Consider the following 24,892-nt stretch of genomic DNA (forward strand, 5'->3'; position numbering starts at 1 on the left):
GCTACAGACAACTCAGTGGGGCATAACGTAAGTCACAAACATGTAATAAACAACTTTACAAAGTTTTCATCACAGTTGAGCTCTTTTCTATTACAAAAAAACAACAAAACCTTAAGGTATAATGATCTACTATAAAAATATGTTTATAAAACAAGTGTACATTACAGAAACTAACTTATTTTGATACAATAGTTTAATGTAACAGATGAGATCAGTACATTTGAAATAAGAAATGTCCTGGTTAATTGTAACGAACATGCTTGATGAATAATTTATAGTTATGAAGAATTGACACAAAGTATATGATTACAAAGACATTATAGTAACATAGTAGGTGGCACAAGGTGAAAACACTTACTCTAAAGGAAAGTAGAAATAAAATTCAACAATGTGGTTTTGGTTGAATGTGCTCTTAACCAGAGAATTTTTATTGGAACTTATCTCTAAACCTGTGTGTCAGACAAGAGGTAAAGTTGGGCATTGTTTCAAAGAGTATTATCTTATACACTGGAAAATACAGTAAATTATAAATTAGCTTATTTTAATGGAATATACATATTTTATTATAACATGTTTATATTCTGTTCTCAGAGTTACTTTCTGACTATCTGTATGTGAAGAAGCTTTATAATGGCTACAGAAAGACCCCATGAAACCACTGTATCTGTCTTGTTTCCAGAGGTATTGTTTGCTGTAAGAAATCTAAAGTAAATATAACAGTTTAAATGTAGTATTTTTTCCCATAGGTTTTTATTCGTGAACTGATATCCAATGCAAGTGACGCTCTAGAGAAGTTGAGATATCTGCAGCTTACTGCGGATAATATAACTTCAAAAGATTCTCCTCTGGAAATGCACATTGGAACTGATAAGTTAACTCGCACTTTCACTATACAGGTTTGTTTTTAGTTAAAATTAAAAGATTGAGTTCATTGCATTTGTCTTACAAATAATTGTTATTGTTTAACTGCATGGTTTACTTTAAAGGATGTTCATACAAGGTATATTTTTATTAAACTGGTTAGAAGTGTATATGATTCATTTAAATATTTCTTCATTTTTTTTTCACTTCTCTGAATTTTATTAATGGTAAGTTTAACATTGCATTAAACACAAAAATAAAATCACATTACAGTTATTTTTCTTCATGTACGTTGTCTCTTTACCTTTTCTTTCTCTTTTAAAAATACATATTGTAGATATGGTAAAAAGTTTTAAAATATTTACTGTTATATATGTGTATATATTGTATCTACACAGGACACAGGATAGTGTTATATATGTGTATATATTGTATCTACACAGGACACAGGATAGTGTTATATATGTGTATATATTGTATCTACACAGGACACAGGATAGTGTTATATATGTGTATATATTGTATCTACACAGGACACAGGAGTTGGAATGACAAGGGAAGAAATGATTGATAGTCTAGGAGTAATAGCTCGATCAGGCTCTAAAGTAAGAACTTATTAATATGATTTTGTTCATTGAAATACAACATTACTCAACTTCATATCAAGTACAACAGTCATATTAACTTTTTCACTTTAGTGTTTCTTCAACTTAAGTTTAAATATTATTGATTGCATTGGACTGGAATATTTTTGTAGTGTAGTTCTTGTAAAATGTCTTTTGAATATTAGAGTTCATTACAGATTCAAGTTAATTACAGGATTATAAAAACAAGATAATTGTGGTTAAATCTACAGCCATGTCTGTAAAAAGCTCTTAACAAGAATATCGGGGTTAAATCAACAGCCGTGTCTGTAAAAAGCTCTTAACAAGAATATTGGGGTTAAATCAACAGCCGTGTCTGTAAAAAGCTCTTAACAAGAATATTGGGGTTAAATCAACAGCCATGTCTGTAAAAAGCTCTTAACAAGAATATCTGGTTAAATCAACAGCCGTGTCTGTAAAAAGCTCTTAACAAGAATATCTGGTTAAATCAACAGCCATGTCTGTAAAAAGCTCTTAACAAGAATATCTGGTTAAATCAACAGCCGTGTCTGTAAAAAGCTCTTAACAAGAATATCTGGTTAAATCAACAGCCATGTCTGTAAAAAGCTCTTAACAAGAATATCGGGGTTAAATCAACAGCAGTGTCTGTAAAAAGCTCTTAACAAGAATATCGTGGTTAAATCAACAGCCATGTCTGTAAAAGCTCTTAACCAGAATATCGGGTTAAATCAACAGCCATGTCTGTAAAAAGCTCTTAACAAGAATATTGGGGTTAAATCAACAGCCATGTCTGTAAAAAGCTCTTAACAAGAATATCGGGGTTAAATCAACAGCCATGTCTGTAAAAAGCTCTCAACAAGAATATCGGGTTAAATCAACATCCATGTCTGTAAAAGCTCTTAACAAGAATATCTGGTTAAATCAACAGCCATGTCTGTAAAAAGCTCTTAACAAGAATATCTGGTTTAAATCAACAGCCATGTCTGTAAAAAGCTCTTAACAAGAATATCTGGTTAAATCAACAGTTATGTCTGTAAAAAGCTCTTAACAAGAATATCGTGGTTAAATCAACAGCCATGTCTGTAAAAAGCTCTTAACAAGAATATCTGGTTAAATCAACAGCCGTGTCTGTAAAAAGCTCTTAACAAAAATATCGGGTTAAATCAACAGCCGTGTCTGTAAAAGCTCTTAACAAGAATATCGGGTTAAATCAACAGCAGTGTCTGTAAAAGCTCTTAACAAGAATATCGGGTTAAATCAACAGCCATGTCTGTAAAAAGCTCTTAACAAGAATATCTGGTTAAATCAACAGTTATGTCTGTAAAAAGCTCTTAACAAGAATATCGTGGTTAAATCAACAGCCATGTCTGTAAAAAGCTCTTAACAAGAATATCTGGTTAAATCAACAGCCGTGTCTGTAAAAGCTCTTAACAAGAATATCTGGTTAAATCAACAGTTATGTCTGTAAAAGCTCTTAACAAGAATATCTGGTTAAATCAACAGCGTGTCTGTAAAAAGCTCTTAACAAAAATATCGGGGTTAAATCAACAGCCGTGTCTGTAAAAAGCTCTTAACAAGAATATCGGGGTTAAATCAACAGCAGTGTCTGTAAAAAGCTCTTAACAAGAATATCGGGGTTAAATCAACAGCCGTGTCTGTAAAAGCTCTTAACAAGAATATCGGGTTAAATCAACAGCCGTGTCTGTAAAAGCTCTTAACAAGAATATCGGGTTAAATCAACAGCCGTGTCTGTAAAAGCTCTTAACAAGAATATCGGGTTAAATCAACAGCCGTGTCTGTAAAAGCTCTTAACAAGAATATCGGGTTAAATCAACAGCCGTGTCTGTAAAAAGCTCTTAACAAGAATATCGGGTTAAATCAACAGCCATGTCTGTAAAAGCTCTTAACAAGAATATCGGGGTTAAATCAACAGCCATGTCTGTAAAAGCTCTTAACAAGAATATCGTGGTTAAATCAACAGCCATGTCTGTAAAAGCTCTTAACAAAAATATCGGGTTAAATCAACAGCCATGTCTGTAAAAGCTCTTAACAAAAATATCGGGTTAAATCAACAGCAGTGTCTGTAAAAGCTCTTAACAAGAATATCGGGTTAAATCAACAGCAGTGTCTGTAAAAGCTCTTAACAAGAATATCGGGTTAAATCAACAGCCATGTCTGTAAAAGCTCTTAACAAAAATATCGGGGTTAAATCAACAGCAGTGTCTGTAAAAAGCTCTTAACAAGAATATCGGGGTTAAATCAACAGCAGTGTCTGTAAAAAGCTCTTAACAAGAATATCGGGGTTAAATCAACAGCCGTGTCTGTAAAAAGCTCTTAACAAGAATATCGGGGTTAAATCAACAGCTGTGTCTGTAAAAAGCTCTTAACAAGAATATCGGGGTTAAATCAACAGCCGTGTCTGTAAAAGCTCTTAACAAGAATATCGGGTTAAATCAACAGCAGTGTCTGTAAAAGCTCTTAACAAGAACATCGGGTTAAATCAACAGCCATGTCTGTAAAAAGCTCTTAACAAGAATATCGGGGTTAAATCAACAGCCGTGTCTGTAAAAAGCTCTTAACAAGAATATCGGGGTTAAATCAACAGCCGTGTCTGTAAAAAGCTCTTAACAAGAATATTGGGGTTAAATCAACAGCCGTATCTGTAAAAAGCTCTTAACAAGAATATCTGGTTAAATCAACAGCCGTGTCTGTAAAAAGCTCTTAACAAGAATATCTGGTTAAATCAACAGCCATGTCTGTAAAAAGCTCTTAACAAGAATATCTGGTTAAATCAACAGCCATGTCTGTAAAAAGCTCTTAACAAGAATATCGGGGTTAAATCAACAGCAGTGTCTGTAAAAAGCTCTTAACAAGAATATCGTGGTTAAATCAACAGCCATGTCTGTAAAAAGCTCTTAACAAGAATATCGGGGTTAAATCAACAGCCATGTCTGTAAAAAGCTCTTAACAAGAATATCGGGGTTAAATCAACAGCCATGTCTGTAAAAAGCTCTTAACAAGAATATCGGGTTAAATCAACAGCCATGTCTGTAAAAGCTCTCAACAAGAATATCGGGTTAAATCAACAGCCATGTCTGTAAAAGCTCTTAACAAGAATATCGGGTTAAATCAACAGCCATGTCTGTAAAAGCTCTTAACAAGAATATTTGGTTAAATCAACAGCCATGTCTGTAAAAAGCTCTTAACAAGAATATTTGGTTAAATCAACAGCCGTGTCTGTAAAAAGCTCTTAACAAAAATATCGGGGTTAAATCAACAGCCGTGTCTGTAAAAAGCTCTTAACAAGAATATCGGGGTTAAATCAACAGCCGTGTCTGTAAAAGCTCTTAACAAGAATATCGGGTTAAATCAACAGCCGTGTCTGTAAAAGCTCTTAACAAGAATATCGGGTTAAATCAACAGCCGTGTCTGTAAAAGCTCTTAACAAGAATATCGGGGTTAAATCAACAGCATGTCTGTAAAAAAGCTCTTAACAAGAATATCGGGTTAACTCAACAGCCGTGTCTGTAAAAAAGCTTTAACAAGAATATCGGGGTTAAATCAACAGCCGTGTCTGTAAAAAGCTCTTAACAAGAATATCGGGGTTAAATCAACAGCCGTGTCTGTAAAAAGCTCTTAACAAGAATATTGGGGTTAAATCAACAGCCGTGTCTGTAAAAAGCTCTTAACAAGAATATATGGGTTAAATCAACAGCCGTGTCTGTAAAAAGCTCTTAACAAGAATATCTGGTTAAATCAACAGCCGTGTCTGTAAAAAGCTCTTAACAAGAATATCTGGTTAAATCAACAGCCATGTCTGTAAAAAGCTCTTAAGTGTCCCTGTTGTTTACAGATTGGCAGGAAGCACACAATATCTGTTTAAAAAATTAACTAATTTCAAACATAAGTACAAAATATATATATTTATAAAAAACATTCTATAGGTTCTAGAAGAAATAAGAAGTGTAATAGGTACCACATAATATCAGAATAGTTTAATTTGATGTTTATAATATTTTCACCTGTTAAAAGTGTACACAAATTGTTAATTATTAATTGGATAAACAAAAGGGAAACTGTTTAATAGTCCAGTATATACAAATAATAATAATAATAACCAATTGCATAGGTCAGAACTTCACCAGATTTAACGACCAGATATGTAATCTGAATGATGGGTTAGCAGAAGTTTCATGAATGATTTAGAGAAACTGTTGACAGTAATGAAAACAGTACACAGCTTGTCGATTGTTGGCACAGATGTGATGAATGTAGGGTTTGGTCAGGCTTCAAATGTGAACTTGACAAAATTGTAATTTTCTAAATTCATAAAAAATTATTAAATCTATTAATGAATATAGCAAATATGAAAACAGAAATATTTAGACGTCAGTAACAGCATACAGTTCTAAATATTCAGAAAACTGGCTTATAGTGACATAATCAAACGTATTTCTTCAAGACAGCCAATCTCTTACAGATTTGTCATATTTCACAGTTTGTTGTACAGACTTATTTCTTGTCTGAAGATTATGAAACTGAATTAGTGAAACACTCTGCTTTCCTAGTGGTCATACAACAAAGTTAATGAACACATTGTTTATAAAACTTGAAGACCATTAACAGAGAATTACTATACTTGTATACAAAAACCGAAAGATATGGTGTAATAATAGCTACTTGTGAAACATTTATAAAATACACTAAACAAAGATATATACCTTCTATTGTACAAATAATCTCTGCTAAATTTTGACAAAATTGACAAATATACTCACATCAGTGTTAATCATGTCCAGACTGTAGTAGTGTGTATATACCTTGGACAGGATGTTCAAAGTTTGATTACATCAGGTAGAAACAAACAAATATACTCACATCAGTGTTAATCATGTCCAGACTGTAGTAGTGTGTATATACCTTGGACAGGATGTTCAAAGTTTGATTACATCAGGTAGAAACAAACAATTTTGTTTGAGGAATGAAAAGCAAAATTTACATATTTACTATCAAACTAAATAACTTGGAAATATTAAGACAATCATTTTAAGCTTTTCACCCTACTCACCAGAGTCCTTCAGTTAAACATGCACATATATATGTGTGTGTGCTTATATATACATAAACTTTTGTTTGTTCACTGATTCATCTTTTGGCAACTACATTACCACTTTTTGTTATTATACAGTGTTGAAACAGTAAATAACCCTAACTAAAACCAGTCTCTTTAAAAAAACAAACAAGGACAAAGTTTGCTTTGTTATCCTATGAACCTTGTCTAACTTACTGTTCACATCATTATAAATTGAAAGTACTTGTGGCTCACCTTATGCTATCCACTTACATTACCCATGACCTACTCTTACCTTGTAAACATTTTTTATTATTTGTTTTACATAATATAACATTAATGAACTTAAAGGATTCACTTTTTCTATGTTTTAGTTGCTTTTATAATAACATGAAATAAAGTACTTACCTGAACTTGTGTTTTATTTCCAAATCACTGTCAATGACACTTAATCCCACCTTTTGTATACTAATGGTTGTAACACACTAAATAATTTCTGTTTGATTAAATAGTGCACCAAGAAATATAAAATAATAACATGCAAAAAGCATACAATGTTCCTTAACCATTCCAGTTCTTCTAGCTTTCTAACTATGCACCAATAGACATAATAAATTCATCTAAATTAGTAAATATGTTTCCTGTGGGAATGACTTGCAATAAAAAAGAAATTGACAGTTCTCTATACTAAAAACAATGTAATATAATGCATCATTTGATAGATGAAAATCTTGACTTTATATTAGTTATAAATAATATAGTATTAAAGGTAAGAGAGAACCACTAACACATCCTGAAAGTAATGATGTGACAGTTGGGTATGGAAATAAGGGTCTGATTTTCTATTGATAGTTATGTAGCCAAACAAAAATTATGGTTTGACTGAGAAATGAAGATATCATGGTAAATAATTTGTGTTAAATGTCATGGTTATTGGTGGGGTGGTGTATAAATTAAAGAAGAGGGAATGCCTAGAGAGAAAAAAGTGACATTTCTCATGTTAGGGGAAGTTAAGGATCTTTTTAATGTTCTTATAGAATTAAGAACTTAAAACTTGTATACCATTGAAATATGGATTATTAGTTACAATGTTATGCTATAATAATTGGTATAATATAAACAAAAACGTATTTAATAAAATATTGATTGTAACTTAATAAAAACATTCGGAGTTTCGCAGTAAAGGATGCCTGTGGTGAGAGAGTTAATTCTTTTTCATGCCATGTAGCCATATACAAGGTGGACAACACTTCATCTTTTCAGAGTATGCTACACTTGTTAATTATTTGTTACACCGTGGAACTTTGAGTGAAAAAGTTACATTTGTTTCTTTGCTCTGTTACTTGGCAGTCTTAAATTTGCAATTTTTTCCAGACATTTAGTATTGTATATCATGGCATTGGAACCAGAAAATGTTATTTACCTACTCTCTTTTGTCTTGAAATTTTCATTTCATAATCTTTGTATAAATAAACAGTGAATTCAGTTTAAAGGTTTTATTTATTTTATGTCTGTCTGTTTGGACATGAAGTTCTCAAGTATTTTTTCTCTTGTTAGGCCTTCCTAGAACAGTTACAGAAATCTGATTCTGCAAGTGCAATGGGAAATATTATTGGTCAGTTTGGTGTTGGATTTTATTCTACATTCATGGTTGCAGAAAGAGTGGACGTGTACTCACAGTCATACAAGCCTGATGCACGTCCCTTTAAGTGGACTTCTGATGGGTAAATGCTCAGTGAATGCTGTTGAAATACTTACAAGTTCTTGGAATTGTGTAAATTTGAGTTTTAGAAACTGTTTAAATACATTTTAGTTTTGTTTACTTCAGTGTTTATGATACATTTATTTACAGAAATAATTATAAATGTCTTATTTCATACTAGTTGCTTAAAGCTATGACCTTGTCTGTAAAAAAGTGGACAAATGTTTTTACTTAGTTATTTACAATAAATATTTTAATACAATAGTTTTATTTATAAAATACACTCACAATTTATTGTGATGTATCTTAATTTCTAAATACATGTGTTTTATAAATGTTTTTTTTATGACACCTAAGTTTTGTGGTTATTTATTATCACTTTTATTCATTTATTATTTTAAATATTACTTCTTTTAATCATAGCTCATCACCTAATACATTTTCATTTTTTTTAAAGCACATTAAAGTTGTTCACACATTTCTTGATTGTTGTATTTTCATGATTACCATTGTGTACTTGGAACTACTAAAATATTGTTGAAACAAATGGTAAGACAGTACTGTTCAAAGTGAGTTTTCTTGTGCTTGTACCTATCAGCTGCTAGTACTTAACACTCAGAGTTAAAATATAAAGTTGTTTTTCATACTAGGACTGGAACTTATGAAATCAGTGAAGCAAAAGACGTCCAACAAGGAACAAAGATAGTCCTGCATTTGAAACCAGATTGTGCAGAGTTTGCTAATGAAGATGTGATTAAAGGTTGGTTTTTACGTAACTTATATCCTTAGGTTCACTGTAACGTATGAACATTGTTAACTCTACATTGTTTTATGAATACAGACATTACTGATGTAGTGCAACTGTTTCATGTGGAATTTCAAGACATGTTTAGAGTTAGTGTATTATTTATTATATTTAATGGACAGGAAGTAAGAAAGGTGATGATACAAAATATTCTTTTGTAACTTATCAAATTGTTTCATTTAAAAACTGCATTCGTAATCCACTCTTAATATCTTGAGAACAATCATAATAATTAACCAGTATTGGACTCTATCAGAAAACGACGACCACCAACCCTCTTCTGAAGTGTTAGTACCACAAGAATGATAGTAATAAATGGACTGAATAGTGACCAGTGATCTTGTAGTGTTAATACCACAAGAATGATAGTAATAAATGAACTGAATAGTGACCAGTGATCTTGTAGTGTTAATACCACAAGAATGATAGTAATAAATGAACTGAATAGTGACCAGTGATCTTCTGAAATGTTAATACCACAAGAATGATAGTAATAAATGAACTGAATAGTGACCAGTGATCTTCTGAAGTGTTAATACCACAAGAATGATAATAATAAATGAACTGAATAGTGACCACTGATCTTCTGAAGTGTTAATACCACAAGAATGATAGTAATAAATGAACTGAATAGTGACCAGTGATCTTGTAGTGTTAATACCACAAGAATGATAGTAATAAATGAACTGAATAGTGACCAGTAATCTTCTTCTGAAGTGTTAATACCACAAGAATGATAGTAATAAATGAACTGAATAGTGACCAGTGATCTTCTGAAGTGTTAATACCACAAGAATGATAGTAATAAATGAACTGAATAGTGACCAGTGATCTTGTAAAGTGTTAATACCACAAGAATGATAGTAATAAATGGACTGAATAGTGACCAGTGATCTTCTGAAGTGTTAATACCACAAGAATGACAGTAATAAATGGACTGAATAGTGACCAGTGATCTTGTAGTGTTAATACCACAAGAATGATAGTAATAAATGAACTGAATAGTGACCAGTGATCTTCTTCTGAAGTGTTAATACCACAAGAATGATAGTAATAAATGAACTGAATAGTGACCAGTGATCTTCTGAAGTGTTAATACCACAAGAATGATAGTAATAAATGAACTGAATAGTGACCAGTGATCTTGTGAAGTGTTAATACCACAAGAATGATAGTAATAAATGAACTGAATAGTGACCAGTGATCTTCTGAAGTGTTAATACCACAAGAATGATAGTAATAAATGAACTGAATAGTGACCAGTGATCTTCTGAAGTGTTAATACCACAAGAATGATAGTAATAAATGAACTGAATAGTGACCAGTGATCTTCTGAAGTGTTAATACCACAAGAATGATAGTAATAAATGAACTGAATAGTGACCAGTGATCTTCTGAAGTGTTAATACCACAAGAATGATAGTAATAAATGAACTGAATAGTGACCAGTGATCTTCTGAAGTGTTAATACCACAAGAATGATAGTAATAAATGAACTGAATAGTGACCAGTGATCTTCTGAAGTGTTAATACCACAAGAATGATAGTAATAAATGGACTGAATAGTGACCAGTGATCTTCTGAAGTGTTAATACCACAAGAATGATAGTAATAAATGGACTGAATAGTGACCAGTGATCTTCTGAAGTGTTAATACCACAAGAATGACAGTAATAAATGAACTGAATAGTGACCACTGATCTTCTGAAGTGTTAATACTGCAAGAATGATAATAATAAATGGACTGAATAGTGACCAGTGATCTTCTGAAGTGTTAATACCACAAGAATGATAGTAATAAATGAACTGAATAGTGACCAGTGATCTTCTGAAGTGTTAATACCACAAGAATGATAGTAATAAATGGACTGAATAGTGACCAGTGATCTTCTGAAGTGTTAATACCACAAGAATGATAGTAATAAATGAACTGAATAGTGACCAGTGATCTTCTGAAGTGTTAATACCACAAGAATGATAATAATAAATGAACTGAATAGTGACCAGTGATCTTCTGAAGTGTTAATACCACAAGAATGATAGTAATAAATGAACTGAATAGTGACCAGTGATCTTCTGAAGTGTTAATACCACAAGAATGATAATAATAAATGAACTGAATAGTGACCACTGATCTTCTGAAGTGTTAATACCACAAGAATGATAGTAATAAATGAACTGAATAGTGACCAGTGATCTTCTGAAGTGTTAATACCACAAGAATGATAGTAATAAATGAACTGAATAGTGACCAGTGATCTTCTGAAGTGTTAATACCACAAGAATGATAGTAATAAATGAACTGAATAGTGACCAGTGATCTTCTGAAGTGTTAATACCACAAGAATGATAGTAATAAATGAACTGAATAGTGACCAGTGATCTTCTGAAGTGTTAATACCACAAGAATGATAGTAATAAATGAACTGAATAGTGACCAGTGATCTTCTGAAGTGTTAATACCACAAGAATGATAGTAATAAATGAACTGAATAGTGACCAGTGATCTTCTGAAGTGTTAATACCACAAGAATGATAGTAATAAATGAACTGAATAGTGACCAGTAATCTTCTTCTGAAGTGTTAATACCACAAGAATGATAGTAATAAATGAACTGAATAGTGACCAGTGATCTTCTGAAGTGTTAATACCACAAGAATGATAGTAATAAATGAACTGAATAGTGACCAGTGATCTTCTGAAGTGTTAATACCACAAGAATGATAGTAATAAATGAACTGAATAGTGACCAGTGATCTTCTGAAGTGTTAATACCACAAGAATGATAGTAATAAATGGACTGAATAGTGACCAGTGATCTTCTGAAGTGTTAATACCACAAGAATGATAGTAATAAATGAACTGAATAGTGACCAGTGATCTTCTGAAGTGTTAATACCACAAGAATGATAGTAATAAATGAACTGAATAGTGACCAGTGATCTTCTGAAGTGTTAATACCACAAGAATGATAGTAATAAATGAACTGAATAGTGACCAGTGATCTTCTGAAGTGTTAATACCACAAGAATGATAGTAATAAATGAACTGAATAGTGACCAGTGATCTTCTGAAGTGTTAATACCACAAGAATGATAGTAATAAATGAACTGAATAGTGACCAGTGATCTTCTGAAGTGTTAATACCACAAGAATGATAGTAATAAATGAACTGAATAGTGACCAGTGATCTTCTGAAGTGTTAATACCACAAGAATGATAGTAATAAATGAACTGAATAGTGACCAGTGATCTTCTGAAGTGTTAATACCACAAGAATGATAGTAATAAATGAACTGAATAGTGACCAGTGATCTTCTGAAGTGTTAATACCACAAGAATGATAGTAATAAATGAACTGAATAGTGACCAGTGATCTTCTGAAGTGTTAATACCACAAGAATGATAGTAATAAATGAACTGAATAGTGACCAGTGATCTTCTGAAGTGTTAATACCACAAGAATGATAGTAATAAATGAACTGAATAGTGACCAGTGATCTTCTGAAGTGTTAATACCACAAGAATGATAGTAATAAATGAACTGAATAGTGACCAGTGATCTTCTGAAGTGTTAATACCACAAGAATGATAGTAATAAATGAACTGAATAGTGACCAGTGATCTTCTGAAGTGTTAATACCACAAGAATGATAGTAATAAATGAACTGAATAGTGACCAGTGATCTTCTGAAGTGTTAATACCACAAGAATGATAGTAATAAATGAACTGAATAGTGACCAGTGATCTTCTGAAGTGTTAATACCACAAGAATGATAGTAATAAATGAACTGAATAGTGACCAGTGATCTTCTGAAGTGTTAATACCACAAGAATGATAGTAATAAATGAACTGAATAGTGACCAGTGATCTTCTGAAGTGTTAATACCACAAGAATGATAGTAATAAATGAACTGAATAGTGACCAGTGATCTTCTGAAGTGTTAATACCACAAGAATGATAGTAATAAATGAACTGAATAGTGACCAGTGATCTTCTGAAGTGTTAATACCACAAGAATGATAGTAATAAATGAACTGAATAGTGACCAGTGATCTTCTGAAGTGTTAATACCACAAGAATGATAGTAATAAATGAACTGAATAGTGACCAGTGATCTTCTGAAGTGTTAATACCACAAGAATGATAGTAATAAATGAACTGAATAGTGACCAGTGATCTTCTGAAGTGTTAATACCACAAGAATGATAGTAATAAATGAACTGAATAGTGACCAGTGATCTTCTGAAGTGTTAATACCACAAGAATGATAGTAATAAATGAACTGAATAGTGACCAGTGATCTTCTGAAGTGTTAATACCACAAGAATGATAGTAATAAATGAACTGAATAGTGACCAGTGATCTTCTGAAGTGTTAATACCACAAGAATGATAGTAATAAATGAACTGAATAGTGAATAGTGACCAGTGATCTTCTGAAGTGTTAATACCACAAGAATGATAGTAATAAATGAACTGAATAGTGACCAGTGATCTTCTGAAGTGTTAATACCACAAGAATGATAAATGAACTGTAATAAATGAACTGAATAGTGACCAGTGATCTTCTGAAGTGTTAATACCACAAGAATGATAGTAATAAATGAACTGAATAGTGACCAGTGATCTTCTGAAGTGTTAATACCACAAGAATGATAGTAATAAATGAACTGAATAGTGACCAGTGATCTTCTGAAGTGTTAATACCACAAGAATGATAGTAATAAATGAACTGAATAGTGACCAGTGATCTTCTGAAGTGTTAATACCACAAGAATGATAGTAATAAATGAACTGAATAGTGACCAGTGATCTTCTGAAGTGTTAATACCACAAGAATGATAGTAATAAATGAACTGAATAGTGACCAGTGATCTTCTGAAGTGTTAATACCACAAGAATGATAGTAATAAATGAACTGAATAGTGACCAGTGATCTTCTGAAGTGTTAATACCACAAGAATGATAGTAATAAATGAACTGAATAGTGACCAGTGATCTTCTGAAGTGTTAATACCACAAGAATGATAGTAATAAATGAACTGAATAGTGACCAGTGATCTTGTAGTGTTAATACCACAAGAATGATAGTAATAAATGAACTGAATAGTGACCAGTGATCTTCTGAAGTGTTAATACCACAAGAATGATAGTAATAAATGAACTGAATAGTGACCAGTGATCTTCTGAAGTGTTAATACCACAAGAATGATAGTAATAAATGAACTGAATAGTGACCAGTGATCTTGTAAAGTGTTAATACCACAAGAATGATAGTAATAAATGAACTGAATAGTGACCAGTGATCTTGTAGTGTTAATACCACAAGAATGATAGTAATAAATGAACTGAATAGTGACCAGTAATCTTCTTCTGAAGTGTTAATACCACAAGAATGATAGTAATAAATGAACTGAATAGTGACCAGTGATCTTCTGAAGTGTTAATACCACAAGAATGATAGTAATAAATGGACTGAATAGTGACCAGTGATCTTGTAGTGTTAATACCACAAGAATGATAGTAATAAATGAACTGAATAGTGACCAGTAATCTTCTTCTGAAGTGTTAATACCACAAGAATGATAGTAATAAATGAACTGAATAGTGACCAGTAATCTTCTTCTGAAGTGTTAATACCACAAGAATGATAATAATAAATGAACTGAATAGTGACCAGTGATCTTCTGAAGTGTTAATACCACAAGAATGATAGTAATAAATGAACTGAATAGTGACCAGTGATCTTGTAGTGTTAATACCACAAGAATGATAGTAATAAATGAACTGAATAGTGACCAGTGATCTTGTAAAGTGTTAATGCCACAAAAATGAGAGTAATAAATGAACTGAATAGTGACCAGTGATCTTCTGAAGTGTTAATACCACAAGAATGATAGTAATAAATGGACTGAATAGTGACCAGTGATCTTCTGAAGTGTTAATACTGCAAGAATGATAGTAATAAATGAACTGAATAGTGACCAGTGATCTTCTGAAGTGTTAATACTGCAAGAATGATAGTAATAAATGAACTGAATAGTGACCAGTGATCTTGTAGTGTTAATACCACAAGAATGATAGTAATAAATGAACTGAATAGTGACCACTGATCTTCTGAAGTGTTAATACCACAAGAATGATAGTAATAAATGAACTGAATAGTGACCAGTGACCTTCTGAAGTGTTAATACCACAAGAATGATAGTAATAAATGAACTGAATAGTGACCAGTGATCTTGTAAAGTGTTAATACCACAAAAATGATAGTAATAAATGAACTGAATAGTGACCAGTGATCTTGTAGTGTTAATACCACAAGAATGATAGTAATAAATGAACTGAATAGTGACCAGTAATCTTCTTCTGAAGTGTTAATACCACAAGAATGATAATAATAAATGAACTGAATAGTGACCAGTGATCTTCTGAAGTGTTAATACCACAAGAATGATAGTAATAAATGGACTGAATAGTGACCAGTGATCTTGTAGTGTTAATACCACAAGAATGATAGTAATAAATGAACTGAATAGTGACCAGTAATCTTCTTCTGAAGTGTTAATACCACAAGAATGATAATAATAAATGAACTGAATAGTGACCAGTGATCTTCTGAAGTGTTAATATCACAAGAATGATAGTAATAAATGAACTGAATAGTGACCAGTGATCTTGTAGTGTTAATACCACAAGAATGATAGTAATAAATGAACTGAATGGTGACCAGTAATCTTCTTCTGAAAAACTGTTTTAATTTATTCTTCAGTGACCAAGAAAAAACGTTTTAAGATTATTAAGTGGGTGTAAATAATTTTATAAGAAAAGTTATTAAAAAATCAGAAAAACATTCATATTACTTTTAAAAATTAAAATAAGTTAAATATCTACAGTTAAATATATACAGTGTTTTGTGACTCAAATCTATTTTAAATTGTCACCAAATTTTCTAAAAAAAGAAAGATATAGATTGAACCTTTTCACACTTTCATTTCACTGGTGTATGTGAAGTGATAAATTGTTCATAAAATATCCACTTTAATCACTTAGTTTGTTCTAAGATTTATAATAGGAAATATCTCCTCAGGGCTAAAAGGGGTTAATATCTTTATCATTCTGATGGTGAACTTGATAGTATTACCTGCTATAAATGTCACATGAAACTAATAATTTTTATAGAGAATTAATCTATTCAACTTGTGTGTAGAAGTAACCATTCATTTAAACTTACAGATGTTATCAAGAAATACAGTAATTTTGTTGGAAGTCCAATATATCTGAATGGAAAGCAAGTTAACACCCTTCATGTGAGTTTTCTATAATGTTACTTGTATTTGTTTTTCAGATCATTTTTATTGGATGAAGTGTTTTGAGCAATTTTTCTAGTCATGTGTTATGTAGTAATTAATAAAACATTTTGTTTTTAAAACACAATAGATACCCGTAAAGATTATTGTATTTTTCGTTCTGTTTACCAAAGCTTCCATGGTTTCATAGATTGTATGTGAATTTGTTGGGAGATATTTACTAAACAGTTAACATTTGTTGTTATTTCTGAACATGTATCTAGTGGTGTTCTGTGTGTACTTCAGATAGGAAATAGAAATAAATAAATTTTAGTATTCACCTTTTGTTTTTTTAATAATAATAATTTAAGAGTTGAAATTGGTAATTAGATTAGTGTTGTATTTATTAAATAAATATATGTCTTGTAATGTTTATGTTTTTGGTCACTTTCATTTTTGTAATACACATTTTGTGGGGATGAAAAATTGAACAGAATAACATGTTTACCTTTCTCATCTGTAATACAACCATGTCTACAGTTCCAGTCTAAGAGCTTGTTTCTGTTATATTAAAAAATCTGACTAGTCTGTCAGTAATCCAGCATAAAACTGAAAACTTTGTCTCAGGAAGTTGGGCATAGGCCTAATCTTAATCTTTTGTGCCTATTAATTTGAAACATGGATGTAACACAAATTTTGTACCTGGATAGTATGTGTTATTTCTTAATTGCTTATGTTGTAAAAGTGCAGAAAATGGCCGTTATTCCCTTCAAACTTTGCTTTTGTGACATGGATAATGAAATTCAGAAATTAACCTATTTTCTATGTAAAAACAGGCAAATTTGCACATTTTCATGTACATAACTTCTGAATAAAACAACATATGAATCAAGATTAACATGTATTTATACTAAAGTTATACAAAAATGTTTAGAAGTGAGTAGTTTTTCAAGATTTTCGACTGTAATGTAAATCACTTTCATGTATCAGCCCCCAAATATAGTCTCCCATTATGTTTTTGTTATACAATACTTGGTAGCAGCATTCAAAGTCCAGTATATCTTGGTGGAAGCACTTACCTTGCTTTTCTGAGTATGCTCCCATGTTCTCCTTGGATATGGACTTTACATACTGCAGCCCATTTTGCCGTAGTTCTTCACCAGAGCCTCAACCAGTTCCACATAATTTTCATCCTTGTGATTGCCCAAGTAGCCCTGAACCACTGCGACAAAGCTGCCTCAAGCTTTTTTTTCCTTCCTAATGAGCTTCTTGGAGAGTTCTGTACACTCCAGGATCTTCTTTATTTGCGATCCAACAAAGACACCAGCTTTGACCTTTGCCTCAGACAGCTTAATGAAGAAATCTCGAAGGTACTTGAAAGCTGCAGACTCTTTATCAAGAGTTGTGACCAATTGTTTCATAAGACCAAATTTTATGTGCAATGGTGGGAACAACACCTTCTGGAGGTCCACTAGTGGCTCACACTTGACATTGTGCCTCCCCACAGAGAACTCGATCTGTTGTGGCCAGTGCTTCCTGTTGTAGTGTGCTGTGGTGTCCCTGCTGTCCCAAAGGCAAAGATAACAGGTAAACTTGGTAAAGCCTCCTTGGAGACCCATCAGGAATGCCACCATTTTGAAGTCTTCGATAACCTCCCAGCCATATTCATCATACTTCAAGGCTTCTAGCGAGGTTTTGATGCTGTTGTATTCCTGTTTGAGGTGCACCGGAAGATATTTAAATTTTAAAAGCTCTAAAATTTGTATAATATGAAATCTTACTATTCAAGCAAGCAAAAATTGTCTGTCTTACCTTCTAGAGTGTTTTTGCAGTGCTTACAGGTAAAATGAGGTGCCCAGGGTTTGTCTTGATTTCTGACAGACATGCCAAAATATGCCTTGTAAGCTTCACACATTTTAGTAGATGCTGTCACAGAGTACTTTTTTGCTCTTGTCTTGATAACTTGGCCACATGCATAGCAGAATGCATCTGGATAATGCTTGCAGCTTCTTGATGCCATCTCTGATAAAATCAGATAGGTCTATGTGTTCACTTAGGCAGCTAGAACTAAACTGAAGTGGTGAATGGTGAGTCCCTGTGTATATATTACTATGGAAGGTTCTAGAAAATTCTAAAAGGTTCTTCAAAATTCTTGCAAGTTTTAAACAACATTCTAGAAAGTTCTTAAAAATTCTCTATTAGCTATTCAATACTGAATCTACCTGGAATGTTCTGGAAAAACAGGTAAATATTGGAAATTTCATTACCCAGGTCACAAAAGCAAAGTTTAAAGAGAAAAATATAGTCTTTCCCATTTACTTTTGGCATAAGCAATTGGGAAATAACATTTTCTAACCAGCAACAAGAAAAAGTAAAAATTTTGTTACAGAGTGTAATATTTGTAAACTTATGGTAAAACTTGTTCTTAGCCTAATCTTCATTTTTTGTGGCTGTTTGTTTTAGACACTTGGTCGATAAGTTACATTCAATTTTGACCTACGCCTGATCTTGATTTTTCACTAATCAGTCTGTACTGTACCTTGTAGTCTGTCAACATTAAGCTAACGAATCACACAATTTACAATATTTCATTTATGAGAAGTTTTATTTCTGATTTACAATTCCTCTGCCAGGCGGTATGGTTGTTAGATCCAAAAGATGTTACACGTCAAATGCACGACGAATTCTACAGGTTTGTTTCTAACTCATTTGATGCGCCTCGCTACTCGTTACATTATAAAACTGATGCCCCAATCAATATTCGTTGTGTGCTTTACGTGCCTGAAGGCAAGCCTGGATTATTTGAAATGAGTCGTGAAACAGATGTTGGAGTGGCACTTTACAGTCGAAAGGTTTTGATCAAAAACAGAGCTGACAACATTGTACCAAAGTGGTTGAGATTTGTCAAAGGTACGAAGGTTCACATTTTATTTTCACAAGTTGGGTTTTTTTTTATAAACTATTAATGAAATGTGATGCTCAACTTAATTTAAAAGCATGTTAAAATTTTAACCAAAGGGAATTTTATTTTGAATTAATATATAAATGTTAAACTCTCATTTATTGTAATTATCATTAACAATGTAATACTTATAAGCCTATAATTCAAATCATTTAAAAAAGTGAATATTTCCTGGCAGATTTTAGTTTTATTGTACTAAAAAGTGTATCACATAAAACCTATTTAAAAAATACCACTTAAGATTATCTCACATTACTTCGTTTTATTTTAGGGACAGTACAAAATTTGCGTGATACCACTTAAACTCATAAAAATGATATCAATTTGTGTTTGTTTGTACAAAATATGAAGCAGTGTTAATCTGTGCTAACCAAAGCTGTAGATCTTTTTTCTAGTGAGTTCTTTCAAATTATCAGGTTCAATTAATTCAACTTGCAGTCCACCTAACAGTAACAAACTATGTTGTTTACCATTTCTAGAAGCTTGAACACTTGTACATTGTAAAACACGCTACCACAAAGTAACTCAATCAGTGTGATTAGATTTGTGAATACTTCACAAAAAACATGCTTACTGATTCAGTTCTCTATCTTGGGAAAAACAAATGTTTCTTTGATTACGTGTAACTCTAGTCTTGAACCAATGATCCCATATTTGTAATCAATCTTTGAAGGCATGGTAAAACATGAACTTAAAACTCTATAGGCATTTTATACCATCTATCTAACATTTAAATTACAACATTAACTTGTAACACTACTGCCACTTTACTGAAGTTTAAGTAATGTTTTATTATACAGAATCTTTTGGATTCTACTTCAGGAGAGTTTCTTTACTGAAGTTATTTTGTTAGGTTTTATTGGTAGTGAGAGTTTCTTTACTGAAGTTATCTAAATTTGATAAACAGGGGTTGTAGACAGTGAGGACATTCCTTTAAATCTCAGCCGAGAATTGTTGCAAGACAGTGCTTTAATAAGGTAAAAACCACAATGAGAGAGTTCTGGTTATTTATTCCTCAGTATAAGTTAGTTGTGTAATAACTTTTTATGTTTAATATCTCAAGAGTATATATTTATTATAACTGATTTGTTTATCAAGTTCTGCTTACTAAAACTGTAATGTTAAAGTATTTTAAATAGGGTTAAAACAATGTAGGAAAAACCCATTATGTAGTGCAATTAGAATTACATTGTGTGAGATTCTTACTTGATTTCAGTTTGTTGTGTAACAACCGAGGATTTGATCACTTGTTGCTATAAAAAAATGTACATTTCAACCTGTTGCCAGGAATTCTTGCAGAGAATCTGTAAAAAACTTTCACTTATTATAACATAAATATGTATATATATTGGTGGCTTTATTTTAGTGTCACAGAATACATTACTGGACAATAAAGGAGAAAAGGTTTTGACCAGCTAAAGTTTTTTTTATTTATAAAGTATCCCCTTCTGTAAAGATTGTATGTTTTCTGTGTATAAATGTAACACGTTATTCTTGGTTGTTTCTCAGAAAAATACGAACTGTGATCACAAACAGACTCCTACGCTACCTCCAAGACCAAATGAGGAAAGATCCTGAAAACTATGATAAATTTTTTAATGATTATGGTTTATTTCTTAAAGAAGGTATAGTTTCTAGTCAAGAACAAACAGAAAAGGTATAGTAACAAAATTAATTCACTTTATTTATTTTAGATTATAAAAATGTGTGTGTGTAAATTTAATGAAAAAAACCTCTTACAGATATGTGAAGTAAGAAACTATTGTAACTGAACATACACTGTCAAAGACAAAGCTTAGAATCCTCTCATGTAACAATTTAATTTTCAGAAACCGATGAGACATATTTTTCTCTAACTATTTGAATATCATAGTCACAGTTTTTGTTTACAAATACTCTAGAAATACTGTCTGTATTATTCTAAACATTTTTCTCACCATTTATTAACAAAGGTATCAGCTAATAATAAAGCTGAAAATTTAGGTTTAATCCAAATAAATGTTTCCGCATGGCTTTTTTCTGAAATGCAAATTGTTAGAGCATTCTGTTACAGATTAAATTGTTCTGAACTCAGAAACTGTAGACTCTAAATCTTCTCTAAAGAAAAAAACAGACTTTTTGATTCTTTAAATGCATATTTTTACGGTGCCTTAATAATTATCACCATACCATATGAAATTTTCAGTCTATTTATAAAAGGTGGATAACAACATGGTTTGGATTAGTTTTGAGCCAGATTGGTAAATTGGGAATTTTGGCCAGATGCTGGTAACATTTAAAATTTAACAAGAAGTTAAATTTAAGTAAAACAAAATCCTGAGATTGATGTGACCTACTGACATCTATGGTGTTAATTTGTGGGTTATTTACACCATATTATATCTTTATGTATTGTTATGAATTTAATAATAAATATATTGTTTAATTCCAACAGAAGATGTCTAATGCTTGTTTGTTTGTTCTATAATGAAAATAATATGAAATAAACACAATAACAACTTCTAGTGGGAATACTTTTCAGTTATTAAATAAATTCATAGAATTTAATCCATTAGCTGGTACATCTTATGAAATAATAAATGTTCCTAATAATACTTGTTTATTTTCAACACATGCACAACAGTGGGATAAAAGTTTATAAATATAATAATTATAATTCTTCTTTTGTTATTTTGTGCAAGAAAATATCCAGCTAATTAATGCAATGTTTTCAATTTAATAATAATTTTTGTTTCATCTAATATTACTAAAAGATGTCCAGTAAGTGAGTGAAAGTTTAATTGCAGTTTTCTTTAATATCACCAAAATATATCCAGCAAATTAATGACATTTGATAAATTTAAATATAATCATTTTTGTTTTATTCAATATCAACAAGTGATATTGGGAATTCCATGACATTTTGTTTATGTAATAAATTTTGTTTTGCTTAATGTCACCAAAAGGTATCCAGCAAATTGATGAAATTTTGAGAACTTAATAGATCATTGGAAATATTATCACCTAAAATAATCTTACAAGAAGCTGTTATTTATTTTTATACTCAAGCATGCACTCACATTTAATAAAATTTTTATTTTTATTGATTTGATTTACTGTGATGTACCATTTAATAATTGTTCTTGCATTACTGAATATCATTGTGTCCAAACATTTTCAGAGTTAGATGTACATATGTTTGTTTAATCTTAAAACACTGGTGAGACTTTGCACCATCTGATGTTAATGATTGAAAATTTGATGCTGGTATTCTAGGGTTAAAAATAAATCTTACTGCTACTACTAATGTTTTAGTCCAGATTGTACATTATGGAACAAACTAAGTCTTGTCTTATTTTTATTGTTTCAAATCAGTGTTACTAAATATTAGTTGTTATACAAGAGCAAAGTATATTTCACATTTCTGGTAATACATCTGTCATTATTTAGTATCTTATTGCTTTTAAAGTCTTTTATTTCTCATGGTATAACCAAAAATAGACTTGTAGTTTTATTTGAACTTTAATTTTTTATTGCTTGAACTGAGCTTAATTAAAAGAAGTCTTGTGTCCCTAATTATTACTTATACCTATAAAGCATTTAGAATAATTTTTGATAAAAATTTGAAAATAATATATTAACTGAAGAGTTATTTAACAGGAAGAAATAGCCAAACTACTATGGTTTGAATCATCTTTAAAGCCAGCAGGTGAAAAAGTTTCTTTGGCTGAATATTGCAGTCGAATGAAAGATGACCAGAAAGATATTTATTACCTTGCTGCTCCTAGGTTGGTTTTACAATGTTTAGAGAAGTTTAATCAGACAGTACGTTAAGATCACAAGTTAGTACCTCTATAGTTTATCAATTACTGTGATAACTTTACCTGAAAACTTCCAAAATTTCATTAAAAAGTATTATCATTAAGTAATAATTAATAATATGATTGTAGTCTCTGTGTACTAGTTTAATGTGTTATAAATATCGAGTTTCTCTGTAGAAGTATAATAAGTTGTAAATATCTAGTTTCTGTGTAGTTGTATAATAAGTTGTAAATATCTAGTTTCTGTGTAGTAGTATAATAAGTTGTAAATATCTAGTTTCTGTGTAGTAGTATAATAAGTTGTAAATATCTAGTTTCTGTGTAGTAGTATAATAAGTTGTAAATATCTAGTTTCTGTGTAGTAGTATAATAAGTTGTAAATATCTAGTTTCTGTGTAGTAGTATAATAAGTTGTAAATATCTAGTTTCTGTGTAGTAGTATAATAAGTTGTAAATATCTAGTTTCTGTGTAGCAGTATAATAAGTTGTAAATATCTAGTTTCTGTGTAGCAGTATAATAAGTTGTAAATCTATCTGTGTTTCTGTGTAGTAGTATAATCTAGTTGTAAATATCTCTAGTTTCTGTGTAGTAGTATAATAAGTTGTAAATATCTAGTTTCTGTGTAGTAGTATAATAAGTTGTAAATATCTAGTTTCTGTGTAGTAGTATAATAAGTTGTAAATATCTAGTTTCTGTGTAGTAGTATAATAAGTTGTAAATATCTAGTTTCTGTGTGTAGCAGTATAATAAGTTGTAAATATCTATCTGTGTAGTAGTATAAATAAGTTGTAAATATCTAGTTTCTGTGTAGTAGTATAAAAAGTTGTAAATATCTAGTTTCTGTGTAGTAGTATAATAAGTTGTAAATATCTAGTTTCTGTGTAGTAGTATAATAAGTTGTAAATATCTAGTTTCTGTGTAGTAGTATAATAAGTTGTAAATATCTAGTTTCTGTGTAGTAGTATAATAAGTTGTAAATATCTAGTTTCTGTGTAGTAGTATAATAAGTTGTAAATATCTAGTTTCTGTGTAGTAGTATAATAAGTTGTAAATATCTCAGTTTCTGTGTAGTAGTATAATAAGTTGTAAATATCTAGTTTCTGTGTAGTAGTATAATAAGTTGTAAATATCTAGTTTCTGTGTAGTAGTATAATAAGTTGTAAATATCTAGTTTCTGTGTAGTAGTATAATAAGTTGTAAATATCTAGTTTCTGTGTAGTAGTATAATAAGTTGTAAATATCTAGTTTCTGTGTAGTAGTATAATAAGTTGTAAATATCTAGTTTCTGTGTAGTAGTATAATAAGTTGTAAATATCTTGTTTCTGTGTAGTAGTATAATAAGTTGTAAATATCTTGTTTCTGTGTAGTAGTAGTAGTAATAAGTTGTAAATATCTAGTTTCTGTGTAGTAGTATAATAAGTTGTAAATATCTAGTTTCTGTGTGTAGTAGTATAATAAGTTGTAAATATCTAGTTTCTGTGTAGTAGTATAATAAGTTGTAAATATCTAGTTTCTGTGTAGTAGTATAATAAGTTGTAAATATCTAGTTTCTGTGTAGTAGTATAATAAGTTGTAAATATCTAGTTTCTGTGTAGTAGTATAATAAGTTGTAAATATCTAGTTTCTGTGTAGTAGTATAATAAGTTGTAAATATCTAGTTTCTGTGTAGTAGTATAATAAGTTGTAAAATATCTAGTTTCTGTGTAGTAGTATAATAAGTTGTAAATATCTAGTTTCTGTGTAGTAGTATAAATAAGTTGTAAATATCTAGTTTCTGTGTAGTAGTATAATAA

General features: G+C 30.9%; 1 protein-coding gene across 1 annotated transcript in view; it reads left to right on the forward strand.

The window, feature by feature from the left end:
* Positions 1–24,892, forward strand: part of Trap1 (TNF receptor associated protein 1) — a 67,392-nt gene that overhangs the window by 8,680 nt on the left and 33,820 nt on the right. The window contains exons 4-12 of the mRNA XM_076463337.1: positions 747–896; positions 1,395–1,466; positions 8,095–8,261; positions 8,890–8,999; positions 16,284–16,357; positions 18,970–19,246; positions 20,206–20,275; positions 20,808–20,955; positions 22,938–23,065. Coding sequence (XP_076319452.1) covers positions 747–896; positions 1,395–1,466; positions 8,095–8,261; positions 8,890–8,999; positions 16,284–16,357; positions 18,970–19,246; positions 20,206–20,275; positions 20,808–20,955; positions 22,938–23,065 — 1,196 coding nt within the window. The remainder of the gene's footprint in view (positions 1–746; positions 897–1,394; positions 1,467–8,094; positions 8,262–8,889; positions 9,000–16,283; positions 16,358–18,969; positions 19,247–20,205; positions 20,276–20,807; positions 20,956–22,937; positions 23,066–24,892) is intronic.

Source organism: Tachypleus tridentatus, chromosome 10 (genome assembly GCF_004210375.1).
Source record: "Tachypleus tridentatus isolate NWPU-2018 chromosome 10, ASM421037v1, whole genome shotgun sequence".
NCBI classification, from domain to species: Eukaryota; Metazoa; Arthropoda; class Merostomata; order Xiphosura; family Limulidae; genus Tachypleus; species Tachypleus tridentatus.